The sequence below is a fragment of the Gambusia affinis genome, linkage group LG13 (genome assembly GCF_019740435.1).
Source record: "Gambusia affinis linkage group LG13, SWU_Gaff_1.0, whole genome shotgun sequence".
NCBI lineage: Eukaryota > Metazoa > Chordata > Actinopteri > Cyprinodontiformes > Poeciliidae > Gambusia > Gambusia affinis.
The window spans coordinates 24,757,155-24,778,480 of NC_057880.1; the positions used below are offsets into that span (position 1 = coordinate 24,757,155).

At 38.3% G+C, this 21,326-nt stretch overlaps 2 protein-coding genes across 4 annotated transcripts in view; one reads left to right on the forward strand and one right to left on the reverse strand.

Annotated features, from left to right (window-relative positions):
- The window catches only part of cpeb3 (cytoplasmic polyadenylation element binding protein 3), a 49,498-nt gene extending 46,815 nt beyond the window's left edge, over window positions 1–2,683 (reverse strand). Inside the window, exons 1-2 of one of the 2 annotated variants that reach the window (XM_044135936.1) lie at window positions 2,532–2,683; window positions 218–1,092 (exon numbers count right to left, since the gene is read on the reverse strand). In XM_044135936.1, the coding sequence (XP_043991871.1) occupies window positions 218–1,081 (864 nt within the window). In that variant the 5' untranslated portion in view covers window positions 1,082–1,092; window positions 2,532–2,683. Of the gene's footprint in view, window positions 1–217; window positions 1,450–2,531 lie in introns of those variants that run through there. The other variant, XM_044135938.1, reaches the window with a different exon arrangement.
- Window positions 2,684–4,269: 1,586 nt separating this feature from the next.
- On the forward strand, window positions 4,270–20,883 carry march5 (membrane-associated ring finger (C3HC4) 5). 2 transcript variants are annotated; one of them, XM_044135943.1, is made up of 7 exons: window positions 4,283–4,569; window positions 4,639–4,697; window positions 10,797–10,999; window positions 17,463–17,593; window positions 18,083–18,266; window positions 18,349–18,515; window positions 18,871–20,883. In XM_044135943.1, the coding sequence occupies exons 2-7, from the start codon at window positions 4,654–4,656 to the stop codon at window positions 18,985–18,987; spliced, it is 846 nt and encodes a 281-aa protein (XP_043991878.1). In that variant the 5' UTR covers window positions 4,283–4,569; window positions 4,639–4,653; the 3' UTR covers window positions 18,988–20,883. The 2 variants fall into 2 exon arrangements, with proteins under 2 accessions (XP_043991879.1, XP_043991878.1); XM_044135944.1 differs by having other exon boundaries at window positions 4,270–4,697.
- Window positions 20,884–21,326: the final 443 nt, after the last annotated feature.

Consider the following 21,326-nt stretch of genomic DNA (forward strand, 5'->3'; position numbering starts at 1 on the left):
CATAATAAAATTACTCAAGTAAAAGCAAGAGCTACAGCATATAGCAAAAATACTCCAAAAAGAAACTTTTTTCAAAACAAAGTCAGTAGTTACTACCCAACTCTAACTGTTTGAGAATTGGGAACAAAACAAGAAATCTACAAGGTGTTGAACACCTTTTGGGATCATTGTACAGAACAAACAGCCTAATTTAGAGGTTGATGTTAAATATTATTACCTGGAAAGGCAGTATGTTGTTGCTGTTGTCGGTCCTGAACGCGCTGTCCTCCATCCAGGGCTTTTGAGCCAGAGGACCGCCGGGTCTCGGGAATTTGGGGGGCGCTATGACATTGCTGGTGTAAGGCTTCTTCATCGGGGAGATGGGGTTGAGCGGAGACGGCACTCCGACCCCAACCCCGACCCCGACGCCCACGGCTCGGCGCGGGTCTCTGCCCGGCTGCAGCCCGCTCCACGGGTTGGACGCGGTGCTCCACCCGGCGTTCTGGTGGTTATTCCAGGCGGAGGAGGAAGCCGGGGAAGACGACGAGGTCCCCTTGCTGTTGTTCATGATGGTCTGGTAAGCGTTTCTCTGGGGAAAGGGGCCTTGGCTGGGACTGACCGGGGATCTCCGCTGCTGCTGCTGCTGCTGAGAAAGCCCGATTTGCGGGGAGAAATTCCCCCCAAACACCGGGTTGACGTGCGGGAAGTTCTGGAAAAGCATCGTCCCATTCACCGACGGTATTCCCTGGAAAAAGCTGTCCTCCGCGGCGTTCGTGGTCCCCGTGGACCAAGTGCTCCCGAACGACGACGGAGGGGAACCAAGGGGCCCGCCGGTCTCCTGAAGCGGGTGCTGGTGGAAGCCCAGCCCGGGTAGGATCGGCGACTCCATCGGGACTCGGTCCTTGCCGCCGCCACTGCCGCTGTTGCTCAGCGCGGAAGCCGCTTGGCTGCTGCCGGTCGACGTGGTCTCCGACTCGGATGAAGATGAAGTGGGTTCCGATGACGGGGTCGGCGTGGAGGGAGGAGGGTCTACTTGTGTCGGATCTTGCTGCTGCTGATGAGGCTGGGCTTTGTTTTTGTCCATCAGTAAATCATCCTGCATGGTTTGCTGAGCTGCGACAGGGGGAAACAAACACTTCGAGTCAAAATTAAGATGTCTATTTCTAGGGAGATCATAGAGAGAACTCCTACGGCAGCCGAAAGGGAATAAAACATTAAACTGGATCGCCCTCAAAAAATAAAACACAAACACTTCCTTCCAGGGAGAACAAAATGACTCTTAAATCTCCACGAAGAATATGGCAGTAGATAGCTAATCACTAGATTTCGCCACGTCTCGTTTTTCCTTCCACGCAGGAACTCCAGAGCTGCAATGTGAAACTGATTCTGTGCTTTTTCTCGCATAAGAACCTCCCCCGACACTCATTTGCATACGTCAGTAAATACAGCTGTCCTTCAGCAAGGTGAAAACACACCTTGACAGTTCTGGCTTATTGTTAACGACTTCCTAAAAAAGGAAAGAAAAGAAAAGAAAAACAAAAACATTTGTCAGCTCTTTCTTTCTGTCATTTTTTAAGCTCCACTTCCAGCATCTTTTAGACGAATAAATTAAGTCACACAAGCAAAAAATAATTGCATTTTTAATCAAGTATTTAATTAAAAAGACAAACAGTTACAAGTTAATGTACTTAATCTATATGTTTAAATTAAATATCTAAATATTAAATTGTGTTCCACAACTTACAAGAGGGATATATATATAAAAGCAGAAGTCCGCATTGACACGAATTGGCTTTTGCATAATATTTCTACGTCGCGTTTTAAAGCGAACAATGCACAAAAATTAGAAATTGTTTGGTTGTCTTGGCAACACATTGCAAAAAACAAATGTTCTTTAGTAATTAACTGAAAAATAAATAGAAAGCGTTTGGTTATTGCTAAACATAAAAACACCAAGCTAAATGCTGATGGTTTTATGCCGTAAAACCATCAGAGGTTAAAAATTTACATATAAACACACAGATAGTGACGCCGACAAGCCAAGCTGTGGCCTCTGAATAATAATAGTAACACTATAAAGCTGGCGTGACACAGACCCGTCATTCAGCATAATAACCACTGATATGAGTCGGACTTTAAATATAATCGCAGTACTGTGCGATCCGCACGCCCCACCGGTTATAATCCGTGTTTTTTCCTCCAACAGGACCGCTTCCAAGGTCATGAAAGGACCATAATCAGCAGCACACAGTGGCTCAATCCACGAACCCCCATAAAAACACTCTGCCCACTAACCCGACCCTTGGTTTCTGTCGCGTTGGCCGAGATATCCCGGTGTATATATTTATCTATATATATGTATGTATACATACATATATATAAGCTATATACCTATATCTATATCTATAGATATAGATATATATACATGTCATGAAGCTCACTTCCCCACGAAAATCGTCTCTGTAGATCCATATGTGTCCCACTGCACACGGCAGAACAACATGCACTCTTTGAGGTCGCGCCTCTGCTCGAAGTGAAGCGGGAATTGTTACCTTTTATCGTTCACCTTTTTCAGACTGTGAATAGATATTTCTGTTTGCCTCGCCTGGGTAGGGATATGACAAACGAGCTACGCTTGTGCCGAGGTAGTCAGCAGTTGCCTCAACAGCTGATTGACTGCGGCGCATGGGTGATGGCCGAAAGGGCTTGTGGGAGTTGGAGTTTTATCTCGGTGCGGTAGCTTGTCACCCAAAGCTCTTTCCAAGCTACCAAATAAACCAAGCAGCAGAGGTTCTACTCCAGTAAGAGTAGCACTCTTTCAACATATTTTTACTTAAATAAAAGTAAGACGTAGCCGTCCAAGTACTCAAAGAATAGTAAAAACGTATTTGGTAAAAATTCTACTCAAGTACTCAATAACTGATCAAATGATCAATTAAAAATTACATAATCAGATAAAGCACAATAAAATGTTAAGTGGAAATTAACAATAATTTATATAAGTAAGAAAAAATAAAATTAGGCAAAAGAGTTTTCTTTCAAAACAAAAATCTTATAAAACTTTAACAAAAACTGTATTTTTGTTTCTGTGTCTGGTGAATTTTTGGTGAAAAACAAGTTTGTTTTTTCATTCAGTGGGTAAAAAATATAGACATTTTGCTAAAGTAAGAATAGAGATACTTCAAAATAAAATTACTTAGGGTAAACATAAAACGTACAGTGTAGTAAAATTACACCTAAAAGTACATTTAAATAAAATAAGTTACTCAAGTAAATGTAACTGAGAAATTTAACTTTTTACTACCCAACTCTGCAAAGCATCCTTAATTCCTGTTGTCTGATATAAAGCTTTATTGCACGAATAAAAGCATATGCTTTATTTTATTTTATTTTTTGTTATATAACGCAAATTAAGAGGAATTTATAAGATGTACTTTGGCAGTTATTAGTAGTTATTCTAATGCTGTATGTCTGGTTGTTAAATACAATTGCCATTATTACTATTTTTGTTTTTAAAAATCTGTCATAAATAAATAAATGGAAATGAAGTGAAATAATTCACACAGGTAAACTCACTAAAGGTTTAAGATTCACTATTTATTTATTGTATCATTTATTATATGATACATTTCTTATCATAATGAAAATTTTGATTTATTGTTGTCATGATAAATTCTAATTAACAATGTTTAAAACTGCCCTTACAGTTGGAATTCATTTTCTGAAAACCCTTGACTGAAACAGAAATTAAATGAATACTTTAAAATGATTTAAAGAGTAGTAGCAAAAACAAATGAGATAGGTTAGCATTGCTTACCAACAACTAATGATTTCAACCAGGGCAGTCTTTAGTCAGAAGCCTCTTCAGATTCACCACAACACTGACTGCTGGAGATCTTTGCTGCCACATTGATATTTGAAAATATTTGGATAATATAAGTTGCGACAGCATTAGATTTCCCTTTGGGGATAAAACAAAAACAAGGTAAAACAAAAACAATTTTTTTTTTTTTAATTGAACTGAATTTACATGGCTGCAACATTTTCTTATTTTATCAATATAATATAATATAATATAATATAATATAATATAATATAATATAATATAATATAATATAATATAATATAATATAATATAATATAATATAATATAATATAATATAAACTGCGACAGACTGGTGACCTGTCCAGGGTGTACCCCGGCTCTCGCCCGGATTTTGTCAGCGATGCATCGATAATATAATAAAGTTGAAGTGTAGAGGTTTTAAAACTACATTTCCCATTTCTGCCGGAAGTTGCGCTGACGGTGTGGTCCTTGTTTTGATGACGTAGCCACGGCTAGTCAATGGAGTCAAACGGTCAGAGGAAACGAGGCCATAGCAGATTTAAAGTGTATTTTCTCTTTAAATAACCACCGGGAGGAGATAAATGCTATTTTGATAATTATGGCCGTCAGGGCGTAGTTTTACTCCGAATACGTGGCACGTCTGCAGCCGACGGACCGTGTCAACAAAACGGCCTATGTGGGGCTAGTTAGCTAATTTGTTAGCTAGTGATTTAAAAAAAAATCCTCCTTCAGCAGATTATCAGGTGTGGGAGTTTTTTCTTAATTTATTTCATTTTCGTTTCGCCTCTCATTCTTCGCTTTCAATAAGACAGTATCGCTCCACTACGATGGCGGAACCAGGTCCGGTGGTTGCACAGCAGAATTTGGACAGGTGAGTTGAAGTTTTAGCAAATAAGCTAATGGAAGCTACGTAGCTCACTTACATTAAAGCGTTTTTGTCAAAAATACAGGGTGTATTCATTAGGTATTTGAGAATTTGCTCACTTAAGTCTGAAATGTAGATTTTGCATTGCCTTTTGATGTATTTTTAACATGTTTTTTGGCGTGTCTCTGGTAAGGGACGTCCTTAACTATCTGCTTCTGACAATGATCTGATTGATGCCACTTGCGGTCGATGACCCCGTAACACCTGACGTTATACAGAGGCATCCAATATGGATGGCTTAATCTGAACCTCTAATTCATTGTTACGTGTGTATGTTGGTTTAAAACAGGCCGCTCTAGTTTAAAAGTTACATTTATAAACACAAATGAAATCTTTTCAAAGCAGTAAACTGTAGTTTATACTCTAGGTTATTTATCGTGGGCATTTATCGTATCGTGATACATTTCTTGTAATAACATTTTGATTATCGTTGTCACGATAAATTTCAATTAGTGATGCTTAAAAACCTCTAAAACAATCTGTATTAATTTTTTAAAATCTTTTCTTCACTATTTGTTAAATAAACATGTTTTAAAAATTTTGAAAATATCATTAAATGTAGTTACTATGTGCATTCTAGTTGTACAAATCACACTTCTTTGTGTAACTGGCATCCTAAAGAGGCATATTACAAATGTGAATGTTTTTCAAGAGTAGTATTAGTTTTTGTGGGGCTATAATTGCTGCCCCAATCATAGGGGCAGCAATTATAGCCATAGACAGTTACCTAAAAATAGTAAGAAGTAGTTTGTGTAGCTTGTATTTTGTGGTACTATGGTACTACAAAATAAATCATCCATGCTCTAGACATGTTAGTAATCTGTTTAAAGGTTGTGTATTAATATCTTTCTTATAAAAAATATTGAATTAACTGTTAAATGCTACAAAAAAGCACTTATTATGCTGCCAAAGAATAAATGACACTATAGGTATGCTTACAATATTAATAATTATCAAAGCTAGTAAATGAAAGGCTATTTTTTAAGGTTATTGCACACAGTAGTTAATGTTATGACTGATTGAAAGCCTTCAGAGTCAAACTCCTTTATAGGAACATAGCAGGAAATTGGGCCGCAAGATTTCTGAAATTGTTTAGTCAAAATGTACTTGGGAATTTATTTGAAGTATGAACTTCCTTAAAGCATTTTCTTTTAAACAGGAAGAGACATTGAGGTTAAGTCCGTACATATCTGGTATCAAAAAACAGGGAACATGGAGGTGGAGCAGAAGAGAAACTCTGCATTTAGAAAGTAAAACCTTCTCATAACTGCATCCAATTTCTCATATTCAGTGGTTACACCTGTCCAACGATATGGCCTTAAATTTTAGAAGAGAATGGTAATATCCTTTACTGTCCCTCAGTGAGAAAATTCAGCCCAAGAAAGTTTTATATTTTGAGAACCATAATCCTTTTGTAGATTTATTGTATTACCAAACTATCTTAAAGGAGCTGTACTTTGTTGTAAATTGTTAACAATGGGTTCCTGGCAGTAGAATCGAAACATTGTCTTGGAAAAACGTAGCATTTATGTACGTGAAAAAGTTATGTAGCTCTTTTAGCGCAGGTGTACTGAATTGGAGAAAATTAATGTAATGTCCTCTCTATTTACAAATCTACAGTAGAAAAATCACATTTTTCACACCCCACAGCTTTCCAAATCACACTGTGACTACTTGCACAATCTATGAAGTGTTTGTTTCTCTCTCTGTTTTATATTCTTCACACTGGCTCCAGATTATGGGTTAAGGTTTTCTTACCAAAGATCTAAACACAGGAAAGTCTGGCTCTTTGGGAAAAAATATAATGCATTCAGGAGTAGACATGAATAAGAAATTTTCCTGGATGATAAATTGTCCCAGAAATGATTGCGATAAATGATAATATTGTCATTTTGAGACCATTTTGAAGGAAGTAGTTCAGTTATGCTAGCTTGACTTTGAAAATCTTAACATTTAGATGTGCTGTGGAATTTGGTGTGCTCAGCGTAGTTACAAAATTAAAAAAGACGACATAAACGGCAACTCTTCACAGATCATCAGTACAGCAGATGTTTACGTTAGCTAATCTACAGCCGTTGTGTTAGCTTAGCTAATAGCAGCCGCAGCTAATCTACCGCTGCACAATCACTTATTAATAATCTTAAAATAAACGTAAAGTCTAAGAACATAAAACTGTAACGGACTGAATATTCTGTTCTTCATGTGGGAAATGTTTGAGTGTTTTTTGGGGTTGAATCCTGATGCACTAGTGGAGCATCAGTCAGTTGCTATGGCAACGGTTCTGTGTGTAGTGTAGCCGACACAGAGAGCGAGAAAAAAAAGAATGCGAGTGGGTTGGTCAGCGATTTTTCTGCATTATTTTTTTTACTTTGCTGTGGTGCACTGCACTAAATTAATAATACCTACATCTCCAGGTTTCATTTTGTTAATGAAATTGTTGTACGAAGTGACAGAATCGTCTTTTTGCTCTCCAGTGTCGAATGCACGTGCAAAATTTCCGGATGTAAACAGTAATGTGTCTATATGTTACAGTTAGCTTATTTCGGATTCGGCTCAAGATCTAGGGCCAATTTTTGGTGACACACAAAAGCGACACATGCAATCTGTGTCAGTGAGATAAAGTAGTTTATCATCTCCTATTACAGAATATTTTTATTTGTTTTATCAGTATAAATATGAACATTTAGGACAGCTAATCAGGTGAATAGAGTTTGCATGGAGGTGAGGAGATGCTGCAACACTTCAGTGCTGCTTCCTCCTAAACAAAGACCAGCAGCTGATAACATCTGCAGTGTGTGTGTGTGTGTGTGTGTGTGTGTGTGTGTGTGTGTGTGTGTGTGTGTATACAGGGAAGCGTTTCACACTGCATTTTCTGTCAATATTGATCTTTGAACTTTGAAACCATTTCCGAAAGAAAGGACGGGCATGCGGGTTTTGTGAAATGTGCCCCAGCTACGTGCTGCTGTGTGGCGGAGGCGGTAACCCTGACGGTGTTTGTGGAGCAGATAGCTGGGAGATGTATGCCAGGTCCGATTGCTGCTACGGTTGTGTACCAAGCCTCTATCGCTGGCAAACATGAGGCCCAAAGGTTCTTATCAGAACCGGCCACAAGCAGCCAGCTGCTTTCACAGTTCAGTGAAAAATGTTTCAATCCACCATCTTTTGTTTTTTTCCTATCAGATTTAAACCAAACTTGTTACTTTTTGTGCTCCACATTTAGTCTGTCTTTGTTTTTAGGACTGTCAAGGCAATAATATTTACTTATTTGTTTATTTTATAGTTTAACAAGTTTTGAGTGAAAAGTAGTAGTTTTAAGGGAAACAATATCATATGATCGACTCACTTAGCTTATAATTTTCACCAAATAGCTTATGTAACTATAGCCAAGTATTTCTTGTATGGAGAGTAAACCCTGTCAAAATTGTGAAGAAATATATAAATAAATAAATGACTTGATAAAGTAATTAATTTGCCAAATGTTGCATCCAATAATGCAATATTTTCAGTTTATTTGATTATACGGTGTAACATTAATGAATATTTATCATTTTGACAGTATTAATTTAACATCATTGATGTTATTTAATTTTCCTTTTTTTTTTCAAAACTTGTTTCCTTCGTTTATATCATTATTTTTCTTATTGATGTTACACTGTAGGTAAAACAAAGAAATTAAATAGGTAAAGTAAGGTGGATTTTAATTTTTTAAGCCCATATTTGATACATTAATTAATTTATCAAGCCATTCATTTATTGCCAATTTTGGCAGGCTCAGTCCTCCATGTTTTTGTGTATCTTTTTACTTATATTTTGTCTAGAGTATTTCAGATACATGCACATTTAGGAACACAGTTTAACAAACTGAGACCAGTTGCTGGTCCACAAATGGCCTCTGTAATCTCCAGTTTGCAAAAATAACTGGGAATGTTTGGAATTAAAGCTTCAAGCCGAATGACTCTTCTTATGCAAGGAGCTTTAACAAGCAGATTTGACCTTCCTAAAACCACAGACTGAGCTCTAGATGGAGAAATGTGTGTACCAGAGATAATAGCTTTTAACAGACACAACACACACCCATTCAATAAATTACAATGTTATTGAAATGCTCATTTATTTGAGTAACTGAATTCACTAAGAGAAAGGCGTCATATAGATTAACGACACACAGACTGATGTTTGAAGCCTTTATTTCTGTTAAATGACTTTTTTTTTGTTTGTTTTACTGGCAACAAATAAAAACATGGCCTTTTAGATTAAAATATTACATCAAACCAATAAAAAGAAGGCATTTTTAGCACAGAAATGTTTCCTTAATAGAAACTATATTTAATATCCGCTTAAAGAAGCGTTGCTCCAACACATCTGAATTCCCAGCAGCCTTTTTACAGCGCATACAGCAGTAAAACCAGCGGGCCAGATGTGCTGACCTTAGCTGGGGTTGCTAGGTAACGGGCTGGGGTTGCCAGGTAACTGGCCATGCTTTGTTGGGGTTGCTAGGTGACGGGCCACTCTGCTGATTTGTAAGAGATTTTTGAAATGAGCCATTTTGCAAACACCAAAAAACATCAACTTATTTCCAAAAAGTGGTTGAGTGATTTTTATTTTTTTAATTATTTTTTTAAGTGTTTGGGCTGTTTTTAGATGGAAGTACAAAAATGTGCAAAATGTGAATCTAAGCGGATGCTATTGATTGGAACTCATTTTAATCTAATAAACCATTAATCAACAATCGTTAGTCAAATAATTGTTTGCGTCCTTATTTTGAACTTTTAATAAAACTCAATTAATTGGTTCTGGTTGACTGCATTGGGGTTGTAAAAACACGTCGTTTGGCTGTTGTGTTTGAAGAGACGAATTTGAGCAAACCTGTTTTAATTCTTAGATTTTATGAGATGTAAATCAACGACCTGTTTTCGTTCTCCCATAGAGGATTGCATTTCAAGGCTGTTTTTAACGCCGTTCTCTGTGACTGGGTTACAGGAAGAATGCTTTTTGAATCGGGTTCTGTTGTCAGGACATTTGTCTAAAACCGCTTTTAGCCTCCCTTCTTCAACCTTTATCAGTCTCTGCGCAGTAATCTGAGCTCATCCCATCGACATATTGGACAATAATCATCTAATTTATGCCTCTCAGTTTGGCTGTTAAAGGAAAACCAATCGTCTGATTTTCTTGGACGGGTTTTGACAAAGTGTCGTCTTAGTACCAGCTGAATCTATCTTTATTACTTGGACTGCTTGTAGTTGGGTTTTAATCTAAATCGCACTGTTTCATTAGATTGCATGTAACTGGATGGGAATGAACCCATTTTGTTCTGTAAAGTTCAGATATGTGGGCCAATAAATACATTTAGCAAGAGTTTCTGAAACAGAATATAACAGGTTTTTGTTAAAATACAACACAATTATTAAATCAAAGATGATGAACTTAACTTTTCTCTTAATGATAATAATTTTAAATTTAAAAATGCATAATCAGTTATGAGACACAGTGTAGCATAAACTGTCTTATTCTCTGCCTGAGTTGGATTAAATCTGCACAGCATGGTGTGTTTATATTTATTTATTGATAATGCTGTCTGTTCTGTATTGTTTATATCACTGTATGTTTTAAATACTCATATTGGTACAGGATGTCTTGACAAAATGTTAGCTCATATCTTATATGTATGTATTTTTGCACAATACTGGTTTAGTTTCTGCTCCGACTGTGTTGTTCTTTCAACAAAATGCCTTTTTTGAGTCTTTACACTCCAGTTAATGATTAATTTATTTCTAAATGAGTTGACAATATTCAAATAAATCGATTAATCATGTACTTTTATACAATTTGGACTAAGTAAAGCTAAAGCTGCCACTTGAGGAGTTCTGGTTAGGACATTTTTACAGACAAATAAATTTTTTTTTCTAATTTTAAATTAAAAATGTACATATTTTATGTGAAATTTTGACTTAATTACTGGTCGATTAGTTGACGATTATTCAAATAAATCGATTATTCGCGACTAATCGATTCAGCCGTACGGTAAACGTGCGCTTGTCACCTCAGGAGCTGCTGGGTGTGCTTCGCCACAGATGAGGATGACCGCACGGCGGAGTGGGTGCGGCCGTGCCGGTGCCGGGGCTCAACCAAGTGGGTCCACCAGGCCTGCCTGCAGCGCTGGGTGGACGAGAAACAGCGAGGCAACAGCACGGCGAGGGTCGCCTGTCCGCAGTGCAACGCAGAATACCTCATCGTCTTCCCGAAACTGGGTGAGCAGACGAGAAAAACGATCCCAAACATTTGAATGTTTAGGTTTGAAACGCCTGAAGCAGACAATGATTCACCGACAGGCCTGTGCAGGACTAGACGACATACTGGGGACGTTATCCAACTGTTTGAGTCAGAAATGTTGAAGCAGGAGAGAAACTTGCTGCAAACAAACCAGGAGTTGGACACTCCTGGTGTAAAGCTTTGTCTACTTTAATGGGCGGGAATGTCGAGGCAGAAACACTCTCACCCATTCTACTTCCTGAGGATTTTACAGAAATATTATTTATGTAAAATCTGCTTCTTTGAGCTTTACAAAATGTTATAATGTTATTCCCTCAAAAGCAAACATGGAGTGATGCTTTGCTGTTTTCTTTTAAAAAAAAATCCTTAAATCTTCCCTGGTAACAATTTGGGTTTTTAAAACATCTGGGTGAACCTGGGCCAAATTTTACTGGGCGATAAATTAACTAATCTGGCAAATTTGGGTAAATCTGTTGATGTTAGAAGGATTTCTTTGGCTGCAGTTCACTAAAGGAGTGTTACGTTGTTGCACTTTAGGCAATAAAATGTTTATTTTCTTGTTTAAAAAATGTTATAATTTGTTTATATTTTTTAAAAGTATTTCTAATATATAAAAAGATTAAAGTGGTTAAATTAACTTTTAGAATAATGAATAGAAGTAAAATAATCGTAGATGCAACTGTAATTCACAAAATTAGAAAGATTAATATGATAAATTATCTAATTGGTCCAATTAATAAACCATGACCGAAGCTTGTATAGATTGGAAAAGGTGTGAAAATAAATTGAACACTAATGATTATAGTATGATAATAATAATAATGCAAGAAACAAACTTTAAATTCTGATGATTCACTGGAACAGGAAGACATTTTAAATATCCTAAATCCAGGATTTTGTAGAAAAAAACCCCAAAATCCTGCAAGCAGAAGTTTTCCAGCTCGTTTTAATTCATCATACAATTAATTGATTTACCAATATCTGCCTATTTAACGTTTGTAAATGCTGCTGTGAGGAGCAGGAGCTTCTTAAAGAGACAGTGGTCCATTTTTAAGGTGGCAAATCGTGAAGTCAACGTTCTTTTAAGTTGCATATACAACATTTTTATAACTACTGATTGGGCCATAAAATGACACTATTTGGCTGGGAAATGTATAATTCTGCCCCTTTAAAATAAAGGAAAATTATTAGTTTGAAATATTTAAAGCTTGTCGAAAGCAGATGGATATTTAGTACCTCCGACAAGTTCTGAGTCTTCAGAAAATATCCAGGGGCGTCCAGATCAGATGCCTGATCAGATGCCTGATCAAACCTCAACCGACTCCTGAATCTGTTGCAATAAATCTTTCAATCTTTTTCTGCCAAAGACAGTCTGGTGTTTTGGTCTCGATTTAATTTTTTTTAAAAGAATAATTTTGTTTACAAAGACTTCAGTGTTCATTTCATTTGTTGTTTCAGGTGTTTATTTGTTTTGAATATTTAAAATGTCTTCCAGTTGCAGTGCTAAACGTTCGTTAGAAATTAAAGTGCATTGATCTTCTAGAGGGTGGATTTGCATTGTTATATTCACTTATTGTCTAAAATTGGTTCTTATGACAGATCTACAACCTAAAACTGCGACTGAGATTTTTGTTATAGAAGTGCACACCATTTTTATTTTAGTTTTTGTTTAATTTTGAATTTGTTGTTTCATATTGAAACCTGGTGAGGTTTGTTTACCCACCCAAACATTGCGGTTATTATTTAAATAAATGTTTTCTGAACTTAGGACACTGTTCTAAGTTTGAGTAAATAAACCGCTGCTGCACTTTGAGGCTCTGGGGAAAATAAAAGCTTTGCTTGCAGCTGGAAGGACTTTGTGTTCGCCATTAGAAATGGCATTAGTTGTTTTTTCCATGAACTGCTTCTTTTGGTTTCAATCAATCATTGTTATTACCGTAATTAAGAGAGTAACTCATAAAACGAAAACCAGCGAATGGTGCAGTCTATGGTTGGAGGTCTGTTAAATTCGTCCAATTGTCCAGCCTCTCGCCCTACTTGTCAAATGTTCTGACCAACTTAACCAGCTAATCCCAGCTTGTTAAACTGGTGTAACTCTCTAAAGAGCAGAACAGCAAACAGGTCCAACACTCACCGGGTTTTTGGGTGGTTTTTGTTGGCTTAAGAACCCGTTCCAGCTGGTTGTAGGGTTGGGAACGCCTTTGGAGCAGCACGTTGGTAGCGGAGGCTGCAATCTGAAACTGAAGCCAGACTGAAACCAATGTTAAGCCAGGGAGTGTTGGGCCCAGCTGGTAAACGGGTTCTTCCATATTTATAGCAACCAGGGCGTTGCTGCCACTCAATGCAGAGGAAATGTTTCACTTAAAGTGTTTAATCATGGCTCCTCTTTTTCTTTTTTAGATTACGGACGAAAGGTAAATGGCAGAGAGTGCAATTATGAAATCTGAATATGTTAAACAATAAACCAAAGCATAGAACTAGACTGAATAGATCTGTTCTTATGGATTGGTCACATTGTCACTGATACGTCATCTAGAATTTTCTTCAATATGGGAAAAAGTGAATCGTTCGTCCCTAAGTTATTGGAGTATACGGTATATTGTGTCGTTGGTATTTTGATTCTGTACACAAACATCCAACCAGAACCTTTTTGATCTGGAAACAATAGATGGATAAACTGAAGAGAAAAATAAATTCTTTCCATCGCAGCATCAAATAATCTGAATTAAAAGAAGTGATTGGCCAAAAGTTCTGGATGAGTTCACCACTGGGAAACGTTTCCAAATCCCTTCAGTGTGAAGCAGAGGTGGCGAGGGAGGCGTTGGGTCTGTCTGGGAGTGAAACTGGATCAGAACAGCTCATCAGAACCGGGCTGCGCTCTGATCGGATGAGCGGATCGACTACGCCGCTCTTCTGATGAGTTCGTGAAACCACTGCCAACCTTTTCAAGTGACTCGAACATCAAGAGGATATTTTACTACCGCGCAGCCTGATTAGGTTACTGGAAAATGTTTAATTCCCTGGACTCTTCCTTGGACTTTATATGCAAGATCTTTTGGTAAATAAAACATTGAAAACTGTAACTACTTGGAGGCCTACAGCCAGCAGATTTATTTTATTTTCAGTTCTTTAAAATCAACTGGGTTGTTTTCTATTGATTCTCAATCATAATAATTAACAATCTAAAAAGTTTTTGTTTTGTTTTGATTTTGCGCATTCTAAGTATCATTTACTAATCTACTCTTATGAAATTTAATTCCATTAAATAACCTGCAGGAGATTAGTGTAGGATTTCTCTTTTCTTTTGGTAACAGACTTCAATCCGTTTCTGCTCTTAGCACTAGACTTGTGTTTGTTTAGGTTGTATTTACCCAGAATGCCCTGCGATGTAGTCCACTTCCTGCTTTTGAAGGGGTTTCCAGTCCGCTTGGCATTCACACTGAACCAAAGTTCACTTCAACCAAACGAAGACTGAGGTTTTCAGGTGGACCAGAGTTTGCTTTTTTTGGTCGATTACGTATTCACACCTCCCCAAACGAACCAGAGTTTGATTAATGTGGACTTAACGGGTCTTTTTCTTTTGTCTATACTATAAGCCATTTCTCCTGCTATCGCTAGGCTAGCCCGTTTCTTTTGGTTGTATTTACCCATCATGCCCTACGCTGTAGGTCACTTCCTGCATTTTTAGCTGTTTGCGTTCACACATTGATTCAAACTGCGCCACGTTCACTTCAACCAAACAGAGACCAAAGTTTTTATGTGAACGAGAGTTAGCATCAGAGTTTGATTACGCGTTCACACCTCCCCAAACGAATCAGGTAGAAAGCCTCCAAGCGGGTTGCTGTGTTCTGTTGGGTCTCTCCTCCCACCAGCACTTGCTGCAGGTCCAGCTCTGAGGACGGCGTGTCCTCGCTGCTCCGTCTTTGCTCACACTCAGAGAGTAAACAAACCTTCGGGAAGAGAGGCTGCCAACACTTTGGTCCACCTTTAAACTGTAGCTGCACTCCTCTGTCCCTCCCTCATGCTTAATTATCTTAATTATAGAATCTGCTTCCAGTGGCTAAAATGAATTGCTCCTTTCTCCATCCTGTCAGCGGTCATTAGCGGTGACCCAGTTCCCTCTAGCCGTAACGGTGCAGCGCTTTGGCAGGAACAAAATGAAAGAGTCAGGCTCTGGGAGGTGAGTCCGGTCAGCAAACACAGGTGCAGTCTGCAGGGGATCAAAAGCCTGGCGCCGATCCAGGCGGCAGTTTCATCAATAATTACTATAAAGTTGTGAGTTTAAGAAGCCGCAAAGTGATAAACTTTAATGAGGCCTGCCTAAAAAGCTGCAGCTTGACAAAATGAAAGCTGCTGTCACTAAATTGTGCAAACAACTGATGGAAAGTGTGTTTGTCGGGACAACACCTGTTCAAACATCCTGCATGCAGGCAGGTGATTTTAAGATGGAAACGTGTTTGAAAATGACGACGCAAGCCGTCATTTTTACATCATTGTTCAATGGAAACACTTTCTGATTTATTTCTTTGAGGAGTTTGACCAGTTTTCACCTGACTGGACACATCGTGTGTGTTAAGTTCAATTTGGCTCCAACCTTTGGTCAGTTTTGTCCCAGTTAAAGCCCGTGCTTCAGGGACGAATTACCTGGCGTCATAAAAGTTTCTTTTACTGAAGCGTTCTGAAGTTTAGGGGAGTTTGGGATTTAAATACGCAGCACAGGTGAGTTGCTGAAAGAACAACTCGTCCACCACCAATGGTCTCTAAAAAGACAAAAAACAATAATGGCTAGATTGATTAATCGATCAGTAAACGATTAATCATTAACTGAAGTAAACATTAGCTGGAGCATACACACACAAAAAAGGCCATTTTCTAGAAGAACAACATATTAACCAACAAAAGTCTTATAAGCAAAAATAATTGGGCCTGAAACGATTAATCGATTAGTAAACGATTAATTGTTAAATGGAGTCATTAAAGGTCAATTACTGGAAGAGCAACATATTCAGAGCTGTAATCAAGCCAAAAACTATAGAAACATTTTGCATTTTAGATTAAAATAAAACCTTCTTCATCTGTAATTGTAATTTTTATCCAAAATTTCCACTTTACATTTTGGTCCGTCTGATGATGTAACTTTAAAATATTAAACTATTAATTTGATCAGTAACTCAGTACTTGATTAGACTTTTTTCCAAATACTTTTGAGTCATTTGCTACTTTTATCTTAGTAAAACTTTTGGATACTCTGCCCACCTCTGGATTTCAGTATCAGTCAACATCTGCATTTTAAAAATTCGGCAATCAGCCAGAAAACTGCAATATTTTTTTACTCCTGAGTAATTTCCTGGATGGCCACTGTTTACTTTCACTTCAGTGAAAAAATGTTGCGTTAGTCTTGAGCTGTAATGTATCTGCAGACCTCAGAAAGTGCCCAGTGGCCCCCTGCGGTGTGTCGCCTCTGCCGGTTATTAATAGCATGTGGATGAGTCTGTGAGTGAGGAAATCAGGTTGGCTTCCTGTAAATATTGCATGATTTCCCCGGAGTCGGCTTTAAATGCCAGATGGGAGGAAGATGCAGCAGCAGAGAAACTTCTTTCTTTTTCTTTTTTAATTGCCGCACAGGTTTGGACTTTAAGTTGATCCTTATTTCATGTTTGTTGTTTTTAATCTAAGAAGCAGTGAAACATCAACGGGGTGTCCAAACTTTTTGTCACGACCAAAATTATTGAGTCAAAAGTAAAATAAAATAAAAACAAAATGTCCTAAAATCAGGCAAATCAAGTAGCCTAATTTTATAAAAACCTGATACTTATTGTACTTTCAGGACTATTAGGGCCATTGTAGATAAGAGAAAATGATAAAAAGTAAATTTCCACTAAAAAAATTCAGAAATTGAGTCTCATCTCTGTAAAGTTCTAGAAAAAATGTCAAACTTTCAACTTTTGGAATTTTCTGAGTTTGAAAAGTCAAAAAAATGTCAGCATTTGAAACAGAAATTTTCAAGTTTAACAACATTTCTATGATTAGTTTTTTTTGTGGAAATTTACTATTTTATTCTATCTACCAAAATACTCCTTTGTAAGTTTTTCATGTTTTCTGTGATTTTCAGTTTTCATCTATGTAGAACAAATTTATTTTCAGTAATAACAGGATTTATGCCACCTTCTTTCAAAACGTTTGCTATATTTAGTCAAGTTTAGTACATTAAATAAAAGCTGATTTGTGTGGGAGGAGGTGGAGAAGATCCATCTTTTCACAGATATCCTGTAGCTGTCTGTATCACAGTGCATTTGAAGAGTCCTCTGGCTGAAGATTCTTCAAGTCTATAACAATGAAGTGAAAAGATAAAAGTTGGAGGTTTTTGTTTCCGATGATTCTGGGTGGAAATAAAAAGCTCTAACTTCCTGTAACCAGGCAACCGTTTCCTGTCTCCATCAGGTCCGATCGTTTATGTTCTGGATCTGGCCGACCGGCTCATCTCCAAAGCAGGCCCCTTCGCTGCAGCCGGTATCATGGTGGGCTCCATCTACTGGACCGCCGTCACATACGGCGCTGTCACCGTCATGCAGGTACGTCCTCTGATGTTGGCCGTGCGCCAGCAAGTCCAGCTAATATCGCTGAACTTCATTTATCATGAAAAAAATTATTTTTGTTTAATTTATTATGATAAATTTAAATTATTGATGTTAAATTAAGATGAAAAAAACAACTCAGTATGATAGAAAATGTTATTTTCACTGAAGTTTGTCACACAAAAGCATCAATAAATAATATTAAATTCAGTTACTATGTGTAGTTTAGTGATATAAATCAAATAAATTTTTTCTCTTCTGATAGCTGAGGTTTAGTAGAACTAGAAACTGGACCAAAAAGACCTGGTAAAATTTTGTTTTGTTTTAGATCATATTGTAAAAAGCAACAAAAAAGAAAAGTTTTTTTTTTTGGGTGTCCCCAAAAATGGACGCCTTGGGCTACTGCCAGGCCTTGGCTTTTAAAACAAGGTATTTCTCAGTAAATGTGTATTGTTTTGATGATTTTAATGTCTTTTTGATGTGCAGGTGGTGGGCCATAAGGAGGGCCTGGACGTGATGGAGCGGGCCGACCCGCTCTTCCTGCTCATCGGCCTGCCCACCATCCCCGTCATGCTGATCCTGGGGAAGATGATCCGCTGGGAGGACTACGTCCTGCGGCTGTGGAGGAAGTACTCCAACAAGCTGCAGATCTTCAACAGCATCTTCCCAGGTCGGTCGTTCGGTTTCTGACGTCAGACATCCTCCGTGTTGTTGTGTTTCATCCGCTGACGGCCCAAATGTCGGAACCGCAGGTATCGGCTGCCCGGTGCCACGGATCCCGGCCGAAGCCAGCCCTCTGGCCGACCACGTCTCCGCCACACGGATCCTGTGCGGCGCTCTGGTTTTCCCCACCATCGCCACCATCGTGGGGAAACTCATGTTCAGCAGCGTGAACTCCAACCTGCAGAGGACCATCCTGGTGTGTGCCAAAGGGCTACTGATGCTAACGAGGCTACTGGTGCTAACGGGGCTACTGGTGCTAACGGGGCTACTGATGCTAACGGGGCCACTGGTGCTAACAGCACACACAATGCTAACTGTACTACTAATGCTAACTCTGATGCTACGTTAAAAAATTTTTTTGACTTCCTTCTGGGAAGTTTAATCTTTTCGTAACTCAAATTATTCAGGATTCTTCAGAGTTGTTGTTGATGCTGTGGGCAGGAAAGTCCTCCTGTAGCAGTCTGTGTCACAGCAGCTGTGAAGAAGCCTCCGACTGAAAACATGCCTAGTGCCATTTTTAAAGCCTCCCTGCTTTCTGGCTCTCCCCCCAGGGCGGCATCGCCTTCGTGGCCATCAAAGGGGCGTTCAAGGTCTACTTCAAGCAGCAGCAATACCTGCGCCAAGCTCACCGCAAGATCCTCAACTTCCCCGAGCCGGAAGAGGCCTGAGGCTGCGCTCTGCTGTCGATGAGGATGAACCCCCCCAACACTCAGCTTCACCCTTACTGCAACAAGCCCCGCCCCCTCCCAGCGGTTGCTACAGAGACAGACTGCGTCGCCGCTTCCCGCCCCGGGAGCGACGGAACGGGAAGAGAACTGGAGCCTGGTTGCAGTCAGTGTGTGGCTACGCTAACACCACACGGCTAACACACCCACTGCTATCCGAAATAAAGACGCAGGGAATGCGTGAAGAACTTCTTTTTTTTTTTTAAACGATTGTTTTTGTTTAACGTCCCTCCCGCCCTCGCCGGGGTCCAATCAGATGATCTATTAATCAATAATTTATCACGTTTGGAAGCTAGCAGGAAGAAAAACACAAAGCAGAAGCTACCAGAGGCGTTGTAACATAGAAATCTATATTCTAGCTTGAGATGTTCCAGTGTTTATTTATTCAGCCTGCAGCTTTGATTACTTCTGAACTCCAAAAGTGTTGGCAGCCGTCATGGCGCTCCGGTCCGGTCCAGAGGAGATGAACCCAGTGGGACATGGAGCGGTTCTGTTCTGGTTCAGGTCGGGATGGGTTGGCAGAAGTCTTCACAAACTCTTAGCTTTTCCCACAAACTTAAATATGTTTTACTGGACAAACAGATGAAAGCTGAAAATGATGCATGCATAAAAAAAAAAAAAATTGGGTTTAGTTCTGGACTTTGACTAGGCCGTGCTTTGATATAAACTTTGCCAAATTGTGTGCCACAAATTTCAGTTTTTCTAGTTTTATCTGTTTAAGTGTTTTTAATGAAATCTCTAAAACATTAAAGATCCAAAACATTAAAAAAGAACCTTCAGATTGCCATTAATTATTAAAAAATAGTAATTCAAAAGTTTTTGGGTCAAATGTTTTATATTTTATTGGCCAAATTTTTACTATTCTTGAATTGTGGCCAATTAAAAATCATTTCAAGGGCCACAAATGGCCCACGCCCCACACTTTGGACACCCCTGATCTAAATCTACTGTAGCTCCAGCTTCATCCATTTTCCCTGTTCAACTCTACCATTCCCACAGTATTATTCTGCCACCACCCTGTTTCAATGTGAGAATTATGGTGTTTAGAATAAAAAAGTAAAAGATTACAAAAGTTTAATTTTGGGTCTCGTTTTTTATTCACCTCCCTAAAAACTTTGCATCATTTTCCTTCCACAATCTGTCGCAATAAAATATATTAAAGTTTGTGGATGAAATGTGATAAAATGTGAAACATTTCAAGTGTTATAAATGCAAATTAAGTGACAGTGAAAGCTGGACTGTTTAATCCCTGTAGCAGTAAAAATAACCATTAAGAAGCTTTTTTTATTTAAATAAAAAAAAAAAAGATGAATTATCTTAAACCTGTTTTAATGTGTCGTCAGGAAAAACGGAGAATTTGTTTTTGCTAAACTTTCATGTGTATCTGAAATGAAAATTATTAAATTTTCAGTAATTACTTCTAAACATACATTCTAAAGTTTGGAAAAATTTGATTTTAATTAAGAAAACTGATTTATCCAGCATATAAACACCCAAAAAAAAAAAAGTTGTCTGTGTCTGTTGGCTGATACCCAAACAGTGGAAAGTTAGGTGGAAGGAAAAAGTCAGATGCTACACCCAAAAGTGACCAGCTTTTATCACAATCTGGAAAACATTTACTCCACAAAAACTCTTGAAATATTTCACGTCCATTAGTTTCTGGTTTTTAAACAATTATGTCTGGAAAAAGCTCAAACTCTGCCTGCGAACTACAGCTTCTCACCACATTTATCATGAAGTCTCTGCCAAAAACAAAGCAAACAGAAAACAATGTTGTGAACTTTGACCTGTGGAGCTGTACCTATCATATCTGTGAATAAATGTATTTTTGCAAGTGAGGAAATGGAGTGCAGCGGTTTTGCCATTCACTTGTTTATTAATTAGAAACACACAGGAAAAAAAAAAAAAAAACATAAAAACTTCAAACCTAAAATAAAATTATCCGCCCGGAAACCCAACCAGCCAATCAGAGCCGAGCGTTGACATTCAAAAACATCTAAATAGAAACCACTCTCTAAGTACTTCACAACGTATGTGCCCCTACTGCCCAAGCCTGATATGTAATGTCATTAATATTTTCCTCTGCTGCTGCCGCCATCTTTGGGTTCGACCGCGAAGGAACAAAATAATCCGAGATGAAGCGAAATGTCGAAGGAGATTTGATGCAGAACCGTCAAACACATTCAAAGCTCATTTAATCCTGGACGAGGCGCTGACTAAAACCAATAAAATAAAAAATAAAAAGTCGAGACAGAGCGCAGCAAGCACCTGAGAGAGAGAGG